Genomic DNA, 19,351 nt, shown 5'->3' on the forward strand with positions numbered 1-19,351 from the left:
GCTCCTGTGTCTCTGAGCTGCAACCACAGCTTCTGTTCAAGCTGCCTGCAGAAATTCTGGCAACAAGCTAAAAACAAAAACTGTCCCATTTGTCAAACAAAGTCCTTGACAGATGAGCCAGCATTAAATTTTACACTGAAGGAACTGGCTGACTCCTTTGCTGGGAGACAGAAGAATGATTCACCTGAGACAGAAAAAGAAAAGGAGAAAGAGGAGGTGGTGTGTGATAAACATCCTGACGTCTCTTATTGGTTCTGTATGGATGAAGATAGAGCTGTGTGTCCTGTCTGTGAGTTTCCTCTCCACCAGAGTCACAAGGTGGTTCCTATAGAACAAGCAGTCAGTGAGCTGAAGGACCAGCTGAAATGTGACTTAAAGTCTCTGCAGGACAAGAGGGACAAATACAAACAAGTGGAGGAAACATACAATGAAGTGATTGAACACTCCAAGAAGCAGCTGTTGTCCACAGAGAGGCAGATCAGAGCAGAGTTCAACAAGCTCCAGCAGTTCCTGAAAGAGGAAGAGGAGTCCAGACTGGCAGCTCTGAGGGAGGAAGAGGAGCAGAAGAGGAAGACTATCAGCAGAGAGATGAAGATGATTGAGGAGCAGATCTCCTCTCTGTCACACAGTATCTGTGCTGTTGAAGAAGAGCTGCAGAAACACAAGGTGCCATTCCTCAGCAGTTATAAAGCCACTCAGAGCAGAGCCAGAGTCCAGTGCTCACTGTCAGATCCACAGCTGGTCTCAGGAGCGCTGATAGATGTGGCCAAACACCTGGGCAACCTGTCCTTCAGAGTCTGGGAGAAGATGAAGGACAAGGTCCACTTCAGTCCTGTCATTCTGGACCCAAACACTGCAAAGTCTATTCTCCATCTGTCTGATGATCTGACCAGTGTGAGACGTGGAGACACAGAGCAGCAGCTTCCTGACAATCTAGAGAGACACATCAGGTACGCCACTGTTCTGGGCTCTAAGGGCTTCAGCTCAGGGAAACACAGCTGGGAGGTGGAGGTGGGAGACCATCCTGACTGGCTTGTGGGTTTGGCTAAAGAGTTGGTTGACAGGAAGTCAGAGGCATATCCTACACCAAAATATGGAATCTGGTGTTTCACACATTCCAGTGGAAAATACACTGATGTTGTTGGTAAGACTGTCACAGTGAAGAAGAGTCTCCAGAGGATCAGAGTCCAGCTGGACTATGACAGGGGGAAGGTGTCCTTCTACGACCCTGAAGACATGACTCCCATCTGCACTCACAGAGACACTTTCACTGAGAAACTCTTCCCATATTTCAATATTGGACGGACCGGTGATGCTAAAACTGCTGATATCAAAATGTGTCACACTGAGATTTCTCTGTCATGTTCAGGGAGGGTGGTGAGCTCTCACTAACATATTTGGATGTTTTATAATGGTGGTGTTTTGTTGTCATTTACAGACAATTCCAGTTTGTTCTTTGTGGGTGAGAATCATGTCATTTCAAAGGACATACAGAAAATGTAGAGATCCAGGTTCAAGAAAAAAAAACAAGATTTGATCTCTTTCAGCAAATTACATGATGGAACACATTCCTTGCTTGTTCTTTTATATACAATATATTTCCAAAGCACAGAGTGAGAAACTTAAAGCACAAATGTAGGCAGAATTATGTGTGTAGAGGCTGTCAGATATTTGTTGTTACTGAAGCATCTTCATGTTCATGATGTGGATAAAAATCACCACTAAATAAAATGTATTCTTCCATCTCTCATTCTTTCCTTTTCTGTTGCTGTTGGAAACAAACTCCACTCACCTGTTTAGTGAAATGTAGACATACATACAGGTGGTGAGGGACACTGTGTGCACTACCACTGGTGTGCTGCAGTTTGATATTCCTGTCCTCTGTTAGAAGGTGCAGGTGACCCACTGTGATGAAGAAATGATGATCCACAGTGTTTCCCAACAACACTGTCCAGGACTGGAAACAAACTCCACTCACCTGTTTAGTGAAATGTAGAAGTACACACGACACAAATAATAAATGAATACCTGTAAGAAAGAATATTGAAACAGTAAAGTTGTGGTGTGTCCACATGAACACACTGTAGAAGAAGTAGAGTGGTGAGTAAATGTACCATTAGCTGTCTGCTGCTGCCCTCTGCTGGCTAAACATTGGTGCAGGATAAATATGGGAAACTGGGAAGATCGACCCAAGATGGTTGAGTCCATTGCTGCCTCTGATAGGGGTGATCAGGAATAGTCCAAATGTGGCAGGCACAGGCGAGTTTTATTGTTTGTTTGTCAACATTTCTTTTCCTTCTATGGAAAGCTTTACACTGCAAATATTTCATTGTTAAAATCAGTGACATCATTGTAACTACAAATTGTGTGGTTACATCAGTGGCGTGGTGCTGAATCCAGGACATTTTGAAGGAGTCGGTCTGTGAGCAGCTCCCGTGTGTCTCCTATAGAACCCAATCCAGAACATGGCTCGGTCCAGGCCCCTAAATGGCTTCTTGTAGTATCTTAGTGCCTCTGTGGCCCAGTGTGCAAGAAAACCTAATGTAAGTCCCTCTATGGTTCCCTTCCAGTGGAGAAAACATGACACAGTGCCACACAGGCTGCCCTACATGCTAAGAAAACTTCCTGCAGGTTTGTGTCCCACTACATGCAGCTGATGCCCTTTTTAGTTCTTTATTTCCCCCCCTGCTGCTCAAACAGCCCAAATTTGCCACTGCCTCCAGATGCACCTCTGAGGTCACTGAGCAACAGCAGCAGCCACATGTTCTGCTATATCCTCAGGAAGAGTCTCCACCAAGGTCCACAAGCTCATAATAATGACTCCATGCTCTGGACAAAGTCCTCCACAAGTTGAGGAGGCAGCTTGGAGGGTTTGCACTGAAACCCGCCCATATAAACAACGTTGGGCATGGTGGGACGAGGGAACTCAAAGGTAAAGTCAGATCTCATCAACCAAACATCTGCTGCTTGAGTGAGCTCATTAGAGTGGACGTCAGGACCAAAGTGACGGTGGACAGATGGTGTTTAAAGAGTGATTCAATGACAATAGTTCATGTTGTACTTATAGTAAAAGGGTGTTGAACAGTCAGTGGTGGAAGAAGTGCTCACATCTTTAACTTCAGTAGAAGTAGCAATACAACAGTGTAGAAGTACTCTGACAAATAAAAATCCAGCATTCACAGTGTTACTAAAGTAAAAGCAGAAAAATATCAGCATCAAAATATCTTTAAAGAACCAAAAGTCAGAGTGTTAATTGTGCTGAACAGCCCAATTCAGAATAATGTATGTCATTGTGTGATAGTTACTGATGCACTAACCATTCACAACTGGTAAATATGGGGCTAAATTTGATTGTTTTATATAGTGTTGGGTAGCTTTTGACTTTTCCCCAGATATCAATAAAGTTTTACCTCTTAACCTATAACAATACAGCATTTATTTGTTAATTATATTTTGTGTTATTAATCTCAATCCGGTAAGTAACTATAAGCTTAAAAGGCCAGTATGTAAAATGGGTTGAAAACAGTGACATCAGTGGTCAAATTCTAGATTGCAGGGCTCACTCGCTCACCCCTCCCGTCGGGTAAATGATGGTGGCCTCATAGGACCAAAAGCCTTGCGCAGACACGAGTTTTTCAGGAGTAGGTCTATCTAGCGACGAGGTGAATATTTATTTAGAAATCTAAACCATATTACGATATTGTAATGAATCCCTCACGAGCAGGAGACCAGAGTAGCGTTCCGGAAAAAGGCCCTTTTATTTGAGCACTCCAAAAACTCCGGTAACACTCCAGGGGGTAAAAGACTCCGTCCCAAACTCTGACTCTTCTAGCGTAACACACACACTTCATACACACATGCTCACTTACAGTACCCAGCGGGGCAGCCCTCCCCTCTCTGTTCCACCAATCTCCAGCCCGCACACTGACTGACAGCTGACTCCACTCATACCACACTCACCACTTCCCCAGTAAACGTTCTGTTATAATGGCAATGTTCTGTGAGTTAATGGCATGTTTGGGATTGAATGAGTATAGGTAGGGGGTTGGGGTGTGAGTGTGACAGGGACGAGGGCTGTGTGAGTGCGCGTGCTGGTGTGTGTATGAGCGAGCTGGAGGAGAGAGCAGCAGTGCACAGTTGGAGTTACAGCTAAGTTGCTGTTTGTTGGTTGTTTTGGCGTGGTTATGGCCAACAGTAACCTGTACTGTTCAGTAATAAATGGTGGTTTTAGCTGAACTAAATCCAATCAGCAGGGTACATACAATGTTACTGCTATCCTATTGTCTGTCATTGACAAAAGACTAAAAATTTTCAGTACGTCCTGCGCTGTGATCTGTGGAGGAATACACTGGTGAGCAGGCACAGGTACAGACGTAGCCTGTAAACTAAACTCAGCTGTTTGTTTAGCCTAGCAATATCTCCGGACTATAGTAGCTGCAATGGACGACTTTGAACGCAATTTTGAAGAGTTTCTTGTAACAGACACAGATCCAGAGCCATACCTGTTAGAGCCGGAGTACACAGATGACGAACTCCATGTGTTGGATGCTGAGCAGGCGAGAAGAGAGGCTGAATCTTCCGCTCCCATTTTGCTGCACAGAATGGGATTCAGTGCTACCATCGCTGGGGAGATATATCATCAGGAGGAAAAGCGCCGCAGAGAGTGCATCACAAGGAGTGAAGTTGCGTCTTCTTTTCCTCGCAGATGACAGTTTGGGCTCATTCTCTCCTGTTGCGTGGTAAGTGTGGTCCATTCGCAAACTTTATAACTAAAAAAACTTTTCACTACTCTCTATTGACGAACTACTAACACTCTCTGCTGTTTCCTCCTCCTTCTTCCTTCCTTCTGCTGTCTTTGTTGGTTTATTTATACACGCGAAACGCGTTCTCTGGCTGGCTGGATTGTCCACTCGGTCTGCCGTATATACATGGCGGCGCAAGATGGCGACCTCTCTAAAGCAAGGCCCTTGCTATATATATATATATATATAAAAGCATAATTATAAGGCTACGAAAACCAAACGAATTTAATTTTATAGCGATCATACACTTGTATAAACATATTAATGGGTAGAATATTCAGATTCAGATTCAGATTGACAATAAACCATGCCAAATATTACACACTGGCCCTTTAAGTTATCAAATAAATGTAGTGGAGTAAAAAGTACTTTTTCAAAAGATGAAAGTAACTGTGAGTAAATCAGTAAAATATTAACAATAAAAAAAATAGAACCAAATAAATTTCAAATGAAATAAAATAAAACAAGGGGGGTTGTTATGATGCCTTTATGGTCACACAGACACACATGAATGATTCAAAGACACACGTGATGCACATGTACATGCTGTTCCTAATGCACTATTGTTTACATGCAAATCACTCATAGTGAATTTCAGAAGGGCTTCTGGAGCTTTCTAGTCTATTGTGGTGCTTTCTCTTTGAATGAAGTCCCTTACATCACTGGGCAAGTGAATTATCAGTGGCTGCCACACATTTAAAAAGCTGCTCTCATTCCCTTTGGTTTTGGCATCGAGTCTTTCCATGGGAAGGACTCTGAAGAGATCTGCACATTTGATAGCTGCGTGCCTGACGAGCCTTACACTGACTGCTGTGCAACAGGTTTGTCAAAGGACGTCATTGAGAAGTGACTTTCTCTCTGAACAGACTCATAAAACAGATGACTGTCACTGCAGCTCTGACACCTCACTGCATCTATTCAATCGAGACCAAAAAAAGGCATGTTAGTCAGAGCCTGAAGAACATTTGGGTTATTAAAGGTGTGCTGCCATGTTAGAAGAGTTACAACAACATGCAAAAACTCACTGACTGTCATGTTGGCAGCTTTTGTTTCTCCGTCACAGATATGCCACAATCCTGTTGTGTATGATGAGAATGTTTACAGAACATTCAACTGGTAAACAACTTCTCTGCTACCTTAATATAATGTTTTCAAGTCTCAATGTGTTCCTGTCTACTGACTAACTGACTGTTGGAAGAATAACTGCTACAAGAAAAGACGCAGATGAAGATCTAAATGAAGAAAGAAAGAACATCTGGTTATTTTTGACTTCATGTTTAACTTTGAAAGAATAAAGTTTTGGCATTTTGACTTTCAGCAGATTGTAAAGACACTGACAAAACATGTATGCATTGTTTTTAATGAACAATGTGATGATTTATTTGTTTTGCAGTTGTTAATCTTATGATAATGATTCCAACCTATTCATGGTGGGAAGGAATCAAGTCGTCCTGTGACCCAGGACAGGAAAAGAGTGCAATGATGCGAGAGTGAATGAATGAATGGATTAGTAAATAAATGAGGACAGTGGAGAAAAACAGGGCAAGCTGTACAAAACAAAAAGTCAAACGAGGGTTGAATTAAAAGGTAAACAATAAACATATAATCAAACCGGCTGAAATAAAAGTCATACTGACACGTTGGCAGAACAAGTTTCCTGTTACATGTTCTTGTTGGCTGGATCATGTTGAAAAATGTTGTGTAACTGGTTTAGTGTCAGTCACACAGTTAAGGTGTTCACTTCCTTGTTTCGTGTTCATGGTGTTTATATGATTTGTAGAAATTAATTATTCATTACGTACACAAAAAAAGTCAGTTTCCTTTCATTTTGTTTGCCTTCAGATGCATGTACAATGAATCTGTACTATACTAAATCACAAGTGAAATATTTGTCCTGAGAACATACTGACACCATCTGCTGGTGACTAAATGACATAGCAGCATTTCCTGCTGATAATTCAACCTGTAGCAGAGGCGTGTCCAAATGAAAGATTTTGAAATTGTTGATCAGACTTGAGACACCACTACAGGGTGTGAGACCTCTGCATGCTGGACAACACGTTTGGAAGATTTAGAAAAACTTGGTGAGTCTTGCTTTTGAAAGATAACTTGGATACCAAGACAAATGGCTGAGAAAATTGCTCTTGTTGAAAGTTTCCTGAGCTGCCATGTGTGTTCAGAGATTTTCAAAGATCCTGTGTCTCTGAGCTGCAACCACAGATTCTGTTCAAGCTGCCTGCAAAAAGTCTGGGAACAAGCTAAAAACAAAAACTGTCCCATTTGTAAAAGAAAATCCTCAAAAGAACTGATCTTCACTGACTTTGCACTGAAGGAACTGGCTGACTCCTTTGCTGGGAGACAGAAAGCTGGATCATGTGAGGCAGAAAAAGGAGAGAAGGAGGAGGAGGTGGTGTGTAGTAAACATCAAGAGGAGCCTAGATTGTTCTGTAAGGATGAAGATAGAGCTGTGTGTCCTGTCTGTGAGTTTTCTCTCCACCAGAGTCACAAGGTGGTTCCTATAGAACAAGCAGTCAGTGAGCTGAAGGACCAGCTGAAATGTGACTTAAAGTGTCTGCAGGACAAGTTGGACAAATATGAAGAGGTGGAGGAAACATACAATGAAGTGATTCAACACTCCAAGAAGCAGCTGTTGTCCACAGAGAGGCAGATCAGAGCAGAGTTCAACAAGCTCCATCAGTTCCTGAAAGAGGAAGAGGAGTCCAGACTGGCAGCTCTGAGGGAGGAAGAGGAGCAGAAGGGGAAGACTATCAGCAGAGAGATGAAGATGATTGAGGAGCAGATCTCCTCTCTGTCACACAGTATCTGTGCTGTTGAAGAAGAGCTGCAGAAACACAAGGTGCCATTCCTCAGCAGTTATAAAGCCACTCAGAGCAGAGCCAGAGTCCAGTGCTCACTGTCAGATCCACAGCTGGTCTCAGGAGCGCTGATAGATGTGGCCAAACACCTGGGCAACCTGTCCTTCAGAGTCTGGGAGAAGATGAAGGACAAGGTCCACTTCAGTCCTGTCATTCTGGACCCAAACACTGCAAACCCCTGGCTCTGTCTGTCTGATGATCTGACCAGTGTGAGATGTGAAGATAAAAAGCAGCAGCTTCCTGACAATCCAGAGAGACATACCAGGTATGCCACTGTTCTGGGCTCTGAGGGCTTCAGCTCAGGGAAACACAGCTGGGAGGTGGAGGTGGGAGACCATCCTCACTGGTTTGTGGGTTTGGCTAAAGAGTCAGCTGACAGGAAGGGAGAGCGCATTCATTCACCAGAATATGGAACCTGGCATTTATCACATCGCAGTGGAAAATACACTGATGTTGTTGGTAAGACTGTCACAGTGAAGAGTCTCCAGAGGATCAGAGTCCAGCTGGACTATGACAGGGGGGAGGTGTCCTTCTACGACCCTGAAGACATGACTCACATCTGCACTCACAGAGACACTTTCACTGAGAAACTCTTCCCATTTTTCAGTATTGGTTCAACTGGTCATGCTAAAACAGGTAATATCACAATCTGTCACACTGAGATTTCTCTGTGATGTTCAGGGAGGGTGGTGAGCTCTATGTGATTCATTATGTTTTATAATGGTGAAGGTTTTTACCAGTTTCAGCTCTTTATTGGTAAGAATCATGTAATATGAAAGTACAGTCTTTGTTATATTGAGACGAGATAATTAATTCGTTATCACAAGAAAACAATCTTTGTTATATCGAGATAACGAAATAATTAATTCGTTATCATGAGAAAACAATCTTTGTTATGTCGAGATAACTAAATAATAAGTCGTTATCACGAGATAACAGTGCACAAAAAAACAATAATACATGGCCGTTCTTGGCTTCCATATTTGTTGTATGATGTACGATTTGTTTTGAACATGGTGTGCTTGTTGAAAGATATATTTTTTTCTACCTGTTTCTTTCTTTTCTGTATTTCTGTATTTCTCTTTTTTTTTTGTCATTTACTTTTTATTGAGTTTTCATTTAAGGTATTCATACAAATGAAAAGAGACACACCCCAACAAGGAGGGGGAGAGAACAATAACCTAAACAACATATGAACAAACATCCTGGGGAGGATCTGGAGGGTCTGAGTTTTGTATATCTGGCATTGTACTTAAATGTTTGTGTGCGCTTACATCTTTTGTTTCTTTGAATTACATTTTACATTCTCAAGTCTACATTTGAGAGAGAGAGAGAGACAGAGAGGGAAGGAACAGCAAGATGGAAATAAAATGAATTTACATATTCACAAACACTCTTTGCATAGTTATATTATACAAAGTCAGGCCTTATAGTTGACACATGCGCAAGCCATTTGGACCAATAGTCTTCAAAGATATCTACTTGATTTCTTAGTTTGAATGTAATTCTTTCCATTGTGTATATGTTATAAACTATATCAATCCACTCATTCATAGTTGGCACTTCCGTTTTCAGCCACTTTTTAGTTAAGGCTTTTTTACAGGCAGCCAATAACACTCGAATCAGATAGTTATCTGGCTTTGTCCAGCCAAGTTCTTCTAGATCGCCAAGGTACATGGTTTTGAAATTGAGTTTGACCTTCTTCTTAAAGGTTGCTTCCAGGACACCGTGGACAGCTCTCCAAAATGGAGCCACAGAGGGGCAGTTCCAAAAAATATGAAAGTGGTTAGCTACTCCATTGCCACATGATCTCCAGCAAGCTATCTGATTAGAATACCCAGTCTTTTGTGCTGGAGTAGAAAAGAAACGAGACATGTTCTTCCAACTAAATTCTCTCCAGAAGAGAGAACTTGTCGCTTGCCATTGCTGTTTGCAGATCCTGTTCCATTCTTCCTGTGTTATTATAATATTGCCCTCTGCTTCTTTGACAGCCAAAGTGTTAACTCCTTTAAGATTTTGTAAAGCTACATATAATTTAGATATTATTTTTTGATATTTGGCATCTCTATAGGCCTTTTGAGAAATGTCAAGTATTTCATGTCCCATTTGAATTTGGTTATCCTTTAGAAATTTCCTTCTAATAAAGTCTCTGATTTGGAGATATCTGAAATGGTCCTGATTTTGAAGCTTGAAATTGTCTTTCAGGTCTTGGAAGCTTGAAACCTCACCCTGATTTAGAAGTGTACAATACGCGGTAAGCCCATTTTCTGTCCAGCATTTGAATCTGGTATCATATGTGCCCGGTCTAAAGACTGGGTTGTAAGCAAACCATTTAAAAATTTCAACCCTGCCTTTCAATTGTTGCCTGCTTATTATACCATTCCATGTTTTTAAAGCACTCGTTATCCAGGGATTATTGGGATCTGTTAGATGATTGGCTGCCAATGAAGGATCTCCGACTAACATATTGATTGGTATTCCTCTGCCCATTGAAGTTTCTATTTCTTTCCATCTTGAACTATAGCTGGGTTTACACCACCCGATTAGTGGTCGAATTTGAGCTGCTCTATAATAATCCTTTAAACATGGGAGGGCCAACCCTCCCCTTTCCCTTGCTAATTGCAAACTTTTAAATTTTACTCTAGGTTTCTTCCCTGCCCAAACAAATCTGGAGATGACTTTATCCCATTCCTGAAAAAACTGCTCTGGCTTTCCAATAGGTACTGATTGAAATAAGTATAAAAATCTTGGTAAGATATTCATCTTTACTACCTCTATACGAGAACTAATACTTAAATAAGGAATTAAATTCCAGCGATTAACATCTGCTATAATTTCCTTTTTGAAGGGGCCGTAGTTGATTTCTTCTAATTTGGATATGTCTGTAGGCAAGTTAATTCCCAAATATTTTACAATTTTCTTATCCCAATCCATTCGATACCTAGAGCGAAGATATTGGGGGGGGTTGTAACCCATCCTAAGAATCTGTGTTTTTTGCTCATTCAGTTTATAGCCCGAATATGAACCAAATTCAGTGAGTACCGACATCAACTCAGGGAAAGACTCTGTTGGACTGGAAAGATATACAATAATATCGTCTGCAAAAAGGGCCAATTTTTGTTCCCCCACTGCCATTTCTATGCCTTTTATATTCTTGTTTTGTCTAATCCATTGCGCCAGTGGTTCTATAAAAATTGCAAATAGAAGAGGACTCAATGGGCATCCTTGTCTTGTGGATCTCTCCAATGTAAAAGAATCGGTGAGCTCACCATTAATTTTCAGTCTAGCTGATGGTCGATTGTATAGAGCTTCTATCATCTTAATAATACCCTCATTAAACCCTAGTTTTTCCATGACTTTAAATAAAAATTTCCATCTAACCGAATCAAAAGCCTTTTCGGCATCTAAACTTATTAACATGGCCTGCAATTTCTTTTCTTTTATATGTCTAATTATTTGTAAAGATCTTCTGATATTGTCATGGTTCTGACGTGTCACCACAAATCCTGTTTGGTCCATGTTAATTATTTGGGGTAAAATATTTTCAAGTCTTTTAGCAATTATTGAAGTGAACAATTTGTAATCTAGATTAAGTATACTAATTGGCCTATAGTTTGCACAGTCTAATTTATCTTTTCCTTCTTTCGGTATGACTGAAATAATCGCTTCTTTCCAAGAGGCTGGGGTTTCTCCTTTTGTCAAAACCCAGTTAAATGTGTTTAATAGAACTGGCCAAAACCTCTTTCAAACTCTTGTAGAACTCGGAGGTGAATCCATCCGGCCCGGGACTTATTAGTTTTCAATCTGGATATAGCTGAATATATTTCTATTTTCGTTATTTGTGAGATTAATAATTTATTTTGATCTTCTGTAAGGACCGGCAAATTCAATGATTCAAGCAGTGACTCCATTTTTTTATCATTTTCAACCTGAGGTTGTGAATATAATTTTTCATAATACTCCTTAAAACTATTTTTTATTTCCTTCGTTTGGTGATGGATATTGTTTGTTTTTGAGTCTCTTATTTTAAATATTGTGTTGTCTGCCTGTTGTTTTCGTAATTTATAGGCCAATAATTTTGTGTATTTACTACCTCCTTCATAATATTTTTGTTTGGTATATAGTAGTTTCCTTTGAATTTCTTGTGCATAAATTTCTTCAATCTGGTTCCTTGTTTTTGATATTTCCACTTTTATTTTAGGATCCATTGAATTCTTGTGCTCAGATTCTATTTTTTTCAATTCAGTTTGAAGAGTGATAAGTTTTTCTGCCCTTTGTTTTTTAAGGAAAGATGTTATTGCGATCACCTTCCCCCTCAGTACCGCTTTACATGCATCCCAGAGCACTGGGGGAGACACCTCTCCATTGTCATTATGTTCTAGGTAGTCTGATACTTCTTTGGCCAGCTTTTCATTCATTTGTTTATTCAGGATACTAGAATTAAATCTCCAGTGAGTAAGCCTCCTTATATTGCTTGTTGTTAATGACAGATATATTGGGCAGTGATCTGAGATTTCCATTGTACCAATATGACAATTTTGCACCCTGCTGGCATCCGTTCCGAAAATTAAAAAATAATCGATTCTTGAATATGTTGAGTGGAAAAGAAAGTGAAGTCTTTAACTGATGGATTTAGGAATCTCCAAACATCGATCAGTCCTAATTCTGAAATTATTGAATTTATTTTCTTTGTTATTTTTTTGGATTGTGATATTCTTGTTCCTGATGAGTCCAAATGTGGGTTTAAAACAAAGTTAAAATCCCCCCCACACACAAGTGTCCCCTGTGCTTCTGTTGCAATCCTATCCAGAATTTGTACATAAAAATCAGGCTCTGAACCTGGGGGGATATATACGTTATAAAAGGTGAACAGATTTCCATCCACTTTTCCCTTTATTAACACAAATCTGCCTTCTCTGTCTTTCGTTGAAGGTATATGTTCATATATAACTCTTCCTGAGATCATTATAGCTACCCCTCTTGTGTGTTTTAATCCGTTTGAAGAAAAAAATACATGTTTAAATCCTTGTCTTTTTAGTTTTTCATGTTCCCCCCCGTCATGTGGGTTTCTTGCAGGTATGCGATGTCTATATTCTCTCTTTTTAATTTAGTAAGTATTTTATTTCTTTTGGCTGGACTCAAGAGCCCGTTAACATTTAGAGAAATTACCTTAACCATGAGACCACATCCAACATATTTGTTTTCAATGCCATAATATATAGAGTAAGAACCTGAACAATGATATATGTCATACCATGAACTGAACAAAAACAGATCTCCCCAGTTTTAAACAGGAAACAAAAATACAAACTCAAGAACACAGAGACTTCGCAGGGGAAGGGGACATCAGCCCCTTTACAGTCCCTGTTGGCGGGTAGAGGGATATTGCCCTTCCGTGTGGTTGGGGCCCTCCCTAGTGGTGGAATGACTGACCTGTGTGAGCACTCCATATCCCCTAGATTAGTCCAACTACTTCAATACTACTCAGTTCAATCGGTGATTTTAAAATGTTTAAGAACAAAAGAGAGGGGAGAGTAACTAAATGTTACCTCCTTTTACCCGGTCACTACTCCATGTCAACTCCGTTCTTTTGGTGTTGAGGCGCTCTCCTGAACTCCTGGAGTTTCTCTCTCACCCGTGTCTCCAAGTGTTTTTTGTTGCCATGGAAACGCCCTCCGTATGCTGTCCTCTATGCTCAAGTTCGAGTCTTCTCTTATAGACACCAGGATGCCCCGCGACCTCAGCTCCCTTACAGCCTCCTGTGCGTCCTCGTAGGTCCAGGTCCCGTCACTCCAGTGGATTCGGATCCTCGTGAACGGCGTTTGGAAACGGATACCCTTCTCTTTAAGGGCCTTTTTAATTTCCCCGTAGGCTCTACGCTTCTCCATCACCTCGTAAGCGTAGTCGTGGTCAAAGAAAATCTGTTTGTTGTTTATGTGAATTTTCTTCTTCCACGCCTGCTTCAGGATTGTCTCTTTTACATCAAACTGCAGGAAATTTATTACGATGGATCTTGGATTAGCATCGGGTCCCGGGTTCCGTGTCAAGGCTCTGTGAGCGCATTGAATTTGCAAAGATGTTCCATCGGGTAAGGGGAGCTCCGTAGTCAACAAGTTTTCCACAAACTTGATCATCGAGTCACCCTCGGAGTCCTCAGGTATGCCATACACACGGATATTGTTTCTTCTTGATCTGCTCTCTAAGTCCGTTACTTTTTCCTGCAGCTTGCGTTGTTCTTTAAGCAGACAAAGCAGAGCCTCTTTAGTTACCATCCCGCTGTCCTCCATGTCCGAGATGCGCTGCTCTGCTTCGGTGATAGCTTGGCCTTGATCATGGAGGGCTGTGCCCACCTCCGTTAGCTTCTGATTCAGCTCGAGTTTAAACGTATCCAGCTCTTCCTTCAAGTCCTTTCTTAGGTCGCCCTTGAGCTCGGAGATCGCCGTATTTATTTCTTTTTTGAAGTTGCGAATGTCTTTGGAGATTTCACGGAGCAGACCTAGCTCCTCTGCGTCCTCGCTAGCATCCTCTCCGCTAGCTAGCATGTCGCTGGGCTCGTCTTGTTCTTTTTTCGACGTTGACTGTTCGTGTACTCGCCCTTTCAGATTTTTCTGACCTCTCTGTGATTTTCCCCCGCTCATCTCTCGTCTTTTGACGTCCTCGATTGAATCAGAGCAACTATCTATGCGACCATCACACGCATGGCGTCACCTGAAGTCCTCTTCTGTATTTCTCTTTTAATGACATCTAAGGGGGAGGATGGACCTCTCAATTTCTTTGTGCCTGTTGCAAAGACAATAAAGACATTCTCTATTCTCTATCTCTATCTACAGCACAGTATGAGAAACAGAATCAGCCCAGTCACCAGAAAAAAAGTTTGGCATTGTATGTTTCTGCAAACAATGAATACGTTACACATTTGTATGTTTTTTATGTATCATGTCAGTGTTTATAAAGTGATGTAGTATATGAGCTGACTTTGTCACTGGGAGATGGAGGAAGTGATGGACAGCATGTCACCGAGACGACTCATACTGAGTACTGTTTGAGACAAACAGACAACAAAACTGGTTTCACTGTAGCAAGTCATCTCTGCATCTTTCAGTGGCCTTTTGCCAACAAATGTGGTCGTTACTTAGAAACTGATGCTGTTTCCAACCAGGATAGTGCCACGAAAAGCAAACTGAGACATTACAGCGTTTCCAGGGCAGATTGTGCCAACATATCTCAACAAGAGATGTGCTCAAGGGAGAGTTACAACAAAATCAAAGAACTCAGTAACTGTCATTTGACGGTTCTTGTTTCTCAGTTATACCATAATCCTTCCATGTGTGATGAGAAAGTTTGAGAGAACACTACACTATAAACTCTAAAACAACTTCTCTACTGCATGAATATATGTAATCAAGCCTCAGTGTCTTTCTGTTAATGAGTGTCTTGTATGATTTTAATGTTTTGTCTGGATTGTTGAATAACTGCTACAAGAAAAGAAGCAAATGAAGTTGTAAATAAACAAAGAAATTTGTATGTCTGGTCAGATTTTACTTTGACAACTAAAACATGAGGTTATGATATTTTTACCTCCTAAAGATTTTATAGACACTGACAGAATATTTATGTATTGTTGTCACTTGTCATCTAAATTTTGTTTTGCAGTTGTTAGTCTAATGGAAATCATTGCAACTAATTCATGATGCGAAAGACTGAAGTCAGACTAAAGTCCTCTGAACGGGAGAGAAATGAAGAGTGAATGAAGAGAAAACTAGAAAGGTGCACAAAGAAGAGTGCAGATCTCCACCAGGCGGCCACCCGAGCTCATCGCAGCCACTCTAGTAGGCTCGTCATGATACCAGAATTTCAGTAGTTGATACCAATGACAGTGAATTTCCACGGTTCTCGATACTCATTCAATACCCTGATAAAAATCAAAAGACAGAAATTGAAACTCATTCACCTTGAATTCTTTAAACAAGTCAGGGTGTCTGTCTTTTAAGTGTTTAGCCATGTTTGAAGTGTTTTCTCCTTTGGTCTGGAAATTTCGGAGGCACCGTTTGCACACTGGGTTTTGCGAGTGTATAATTACTCCGCTTTCATCTGCCTCAAATGCAAAATATCTCCACACACGATTCCTACTACCTGACTTTTCGACAAGCTGAGGTGTTGTGACTCCAACACCACTTGTTAGAGTTTAGATTCTCTGCCCGAGTCCGAACCCGACCTGGACCGGACCCGACCGTAATTTCCCGCCACTATCCTTGGGCTTGGACGGACTATGGTCGACCTTGAAATTTAACAATACCCCACAAGTATTGCAAAATGGTGCAGTCCATCTGACATGGGTCAGGAGCGTGATGCGCTGAATTCACAAGTGCCGCTAATGTTAACATGTGAGGCATACTGCAGCCTGATTAGGAAAGTCAGAATACCTAAACTAGAGGCACCTAAGGCATCCATGGGTACTAACCATGTTATGCTATCTTGTTAGAAGGAGTGCCAAATAGGGCTCCTAAACTGTGCTAAATTTTGGCAAAAAAGGTACAGTATATTGCCATTATTCAAAATGGCGCATTTAAATATTATAATATTTCTGCATACCTTTCATTTCCCTGAACAGTGTTAAAAATTACAGTTGTCTGCCTTTGTGGGAACGCTAACTGGGGGTTCAAATCATGTCCAATGCATCTGTAATTGTCTCATAATTTCACATTATTGATTAGATTATTAATTGTATGTAACTGACCTTCCTCATTTTTCCATTTTATTGACCAAATTCTGGATAGATCAGCAGGTATAGCATGGAGTATAAATTAATATGCATTTTAGGAATTGCAAGGTCGACAGTTTAAATCCCAACTCAGCTTTTCCCTCAGAAAGTAGTGTCACACAATCTGAGCCAGACTGTCACACACTGCAGGGCTTTCAAACGTGTTTTATTCAACTTTTGCATGCATAAACACACACTAAGACACAAATGTTCTGGTGCTCATTTTCAATCAGCCCGGTTGATGGATTGTTAATTTCACCTGCAACAGTATCTAATTGGTTCTCAGTTATGGCTTTTGGGGGGGGCATTTTGTGACATTGCTACCACTACTTCAGCCTTTACCATTTCAATGATGCAGTGGATCCCAGGGGGAGAGGTGAGTTTTATACCAGCTGCTGATAATTCACTAAAAAGACAAACATTATCCAGCAGCAGCAGTTGTTCCTGCACAGAAGAATGGTGAATCCATGTCATAATGCTGAGCTGCACAGTGACAGATTGATTAGAGCACATATCAACACACCTTCAAATGTCCATGGTTCAGCTCCAGCCTTCTGCAGTGGAGTTCATTGGGGCTTCACGATTTTTCAAGCAGTTTCTATATTTCTGCATTTCCAATAATGCTTTAAAATTCATTCATTTGCATCTTCTGCAGGAAATGCATTTTCGAGCTCACCCTATGACAGCAGGAAGTGAAACTACATTTTGACAGTATTTACAGAGCTGAGATGCCATAACAGGGTGTGAGATCTGTGCTGGAAAGTAGATTTTAAGCAGTCAAGGGATGGGACAGTAACTTGGTGAGTCCTGCTTTTGAAAGATAACTTAGATACCAAGACAAATGGCTGAGAAAATTGCTCTTGTTGAAAGTTTCCTGAACTGCCATGTGTGTTCAGAGATTTTCAAAGATCCCGTGTCTCTGAGCTGCAACCACAGATTCTGCTTAAGCTGCCTGCAGAAATTCTGGAAACAAGCTGAAAGCAAAAACTGTCCCATTTGTAAAAGAAAATCCTCAAAAGATTTTCTATTTGTGGACTTTGCACTGAAGGAACTGGCTGACTCCTTTGCTGGGAGACAGAAAGCTGGATCATGTGAGGCAGAAAACGCAGAGAAGAAAGTGGAGGTGGTGTGTAGTAAACATCATGTAGAGACTACATTGTTTTGTATGGATGAAGATAGTGCTGTGTGTCCTGTCTGAGTTTTCTCTCCACCAGAGTCACAAGGTGGTTCCTATAGAACAAGCAGTCAGTGAGCTGAAGGACCAGCTGAAATGTGACTTAAAGTCTCTGCAGGACAAGAGGGACAAATACAAACAAGTGGAGGAAACATACAATGAAGTGATTCAACACTCCAAGAAGCAGCTGTTGTCCACAGAGAGGCAGATCAGAGCAGAGTTCAACAAGCTCCAGCAGTTCCTGAAAGAGGAAGAGGAGTCCAGACTGGCAGCTGTGAGGGAGGAAGAGGAGCAGAAGAGGAAGACTCTCAGCAGAGAGATGAAGATGATTGAGGAGCAGATCTCCTCTCTGTCACACAGTATCTGTGCTGTTGAAGAAGAGCTGCAGAAACACGAGGTGCCATTCCTCAGCAGTTATAAAGCCACTCAGAGCAGAGCCAGAGTCCAGTGCTCACTGTCAGATCCACAGCTGGTCTCAGGAGCGCTGATAGATGTGGCCAAACACCTGGGCAACCTGTCCTTCAGAGTCTGGGAGAAGATGAAGGACAAGGTCCACTTCAGTCCTGTCATTCTGGACCCAAACACTGCAAACCCCTGGCTCTATCTGTCTGATGATCTGACCAGTGTGAGACGTGGAGACACAGAACAGCAGCTTCCTGATCATCTCAAGAGATGCACCGAGTATGCCACTGTTCTGGGCTCTGAGGGCTTCAGCTCAGGGAAACACAGCTGGCAGGTGGAGGTGGGGGATCATCCTGGCTGGAATGTGGGTTTGGCTAAAGAGTCATTTGACAGGAAAGGAGTGATACATGCTTCCACAAAAGGTGGAATCTGGTGTTTAATTCATCGCAGTGGAAAATACAGTAATGGTCTTGGTAACAAAGTCAAAGTGAAGAAGAGTCTCCAGAGGATCAGAGTCCAGCTGGACTATGACAGGGGGGAGGTGTCCTTCTACGACCCTGAAGACATGACTCACATCTACACTCACAGAGACACTTTCACTGAGAAACTCTTCCCATATTTGTGTGTTGGAAAAGCTGGTGATGTCGTAACAAATGATTTCAGAATTCGTCAAAGTGAGATTTGTGTTCATTTGATCTGATGTTCAGGGAGGGTGGTGAGTTTTTATTGTTCACAATAAAACAGAGCAGAAATACTCTGGTAAAAGTCTTCTGTTTAACATCTATATGCTTCCATTGGCTCAGATTATGGAAAATAACAAAATATGTTACCATAGTTATGCAGATGACACTTAAATTTACATAATCATATCACCAGGGGACTATGGTCTAGTATGAGGACTGACTGATGACATTGAACAAATCAACAACTGGATATGCCACAGTTTTCTTCAATTAAACAAAGATCAAACTGAAGTCATAGTTTTTGGAGCCATGGAGGAATGATCAAAAGTCAGCTCTCAGCTCCAATTGGCAGTGTTAAGGTGCTTTCACACCTGTCCGGTTCTGTTCATTTGAACTCTGGTTTGTTTGCGCCCTAAGTGCAGTTCCTTTGGGCAGGTGTGAACACAGCAATCGCCCTCGGGTGCACACCAAAACAACCAAACCAAGACCTTCTCGAAGAGATGGTCTTGGTTTGGTTACAAACGAACTCCGGTGCAGTTCGTTTGTGGTGAGAACGTGGTCCAACCTCGATCCCAACCAACTGCAGTCACATGACACATTGTTTGGGTTAAACATGAGCATGTTACAGTCCTGGAGGATTATTAATGTGCACC

The 19,351-nt window shown here is 41.4% G+C and overlaps 2 protein-coding genes across 10 annotated transcripts in view; both read left to right on the forward strand.

The window, feature by feature from the left end:
• The window catches only part of LOC125890096 (zinc-binding protein A33-like), a 33,465-nt gene extending 25,104 nt beyond the window's left edge, over positions 1 to 8,361 (forward strand). For 3 of the 9 annotated variants that reach the window (XM_049578557.1, XM_049578562.1, XM_049578561.1), the window contains exon 3: positions 1,213 to 1,505. In XM_049578557.1, the coding sequence (XP_049434514.1) occupies positions 1,213 to 1,392 (180 nt within the window). In that variant the 3' untranslated portion in view covers positions 1,393 to 1,505. Of the gene's footprint in view, positions 1 to 216; positions 1,506 to 8,202 lie in introns of those variants that run through there. The other 6 variants (XM_049578568.1, XM_049578567.1, XM_049578559.1 and 3 more) reach the window with 4 other exon arrangements.
• Positions 7,097 to 18,715, forward strand: LOC125889679 (zinc-binding protein A33-like). Its single transcript, XM_049577723.1, has 2 exons — positions 7,097 to 7,311; positions 17,663 to 18,715. Exon 2 carries the CDS (start codon positions 17,933 to 17,935, stop codon positions 18,713 to 18,715), a length of 783 nt encoding a protein of 260 aa, XP_049433680.1. The 5' UTR covers positions 7,097 to 7,311; positions 17,663 to 17,932.
• The last annotated feature ends 636 nt before the right edge of the window (positions 18,716 to 19,351 follow it).

This window comes from Epinephelus fuscoguttatus, linkage group LG6, assembly GCF_011397635.1.
Source record: "Epinephelus fuscoguttatus linkage group LG6, E.fuscoguttatus.final_Chr_v1".
Lineage (NCBI taxonomy): Eukaryota > Metazoa > Chordata > Actinopteri > Perciformes > Serranidae > Epinephelus > Epinephelus fuscoguttatus.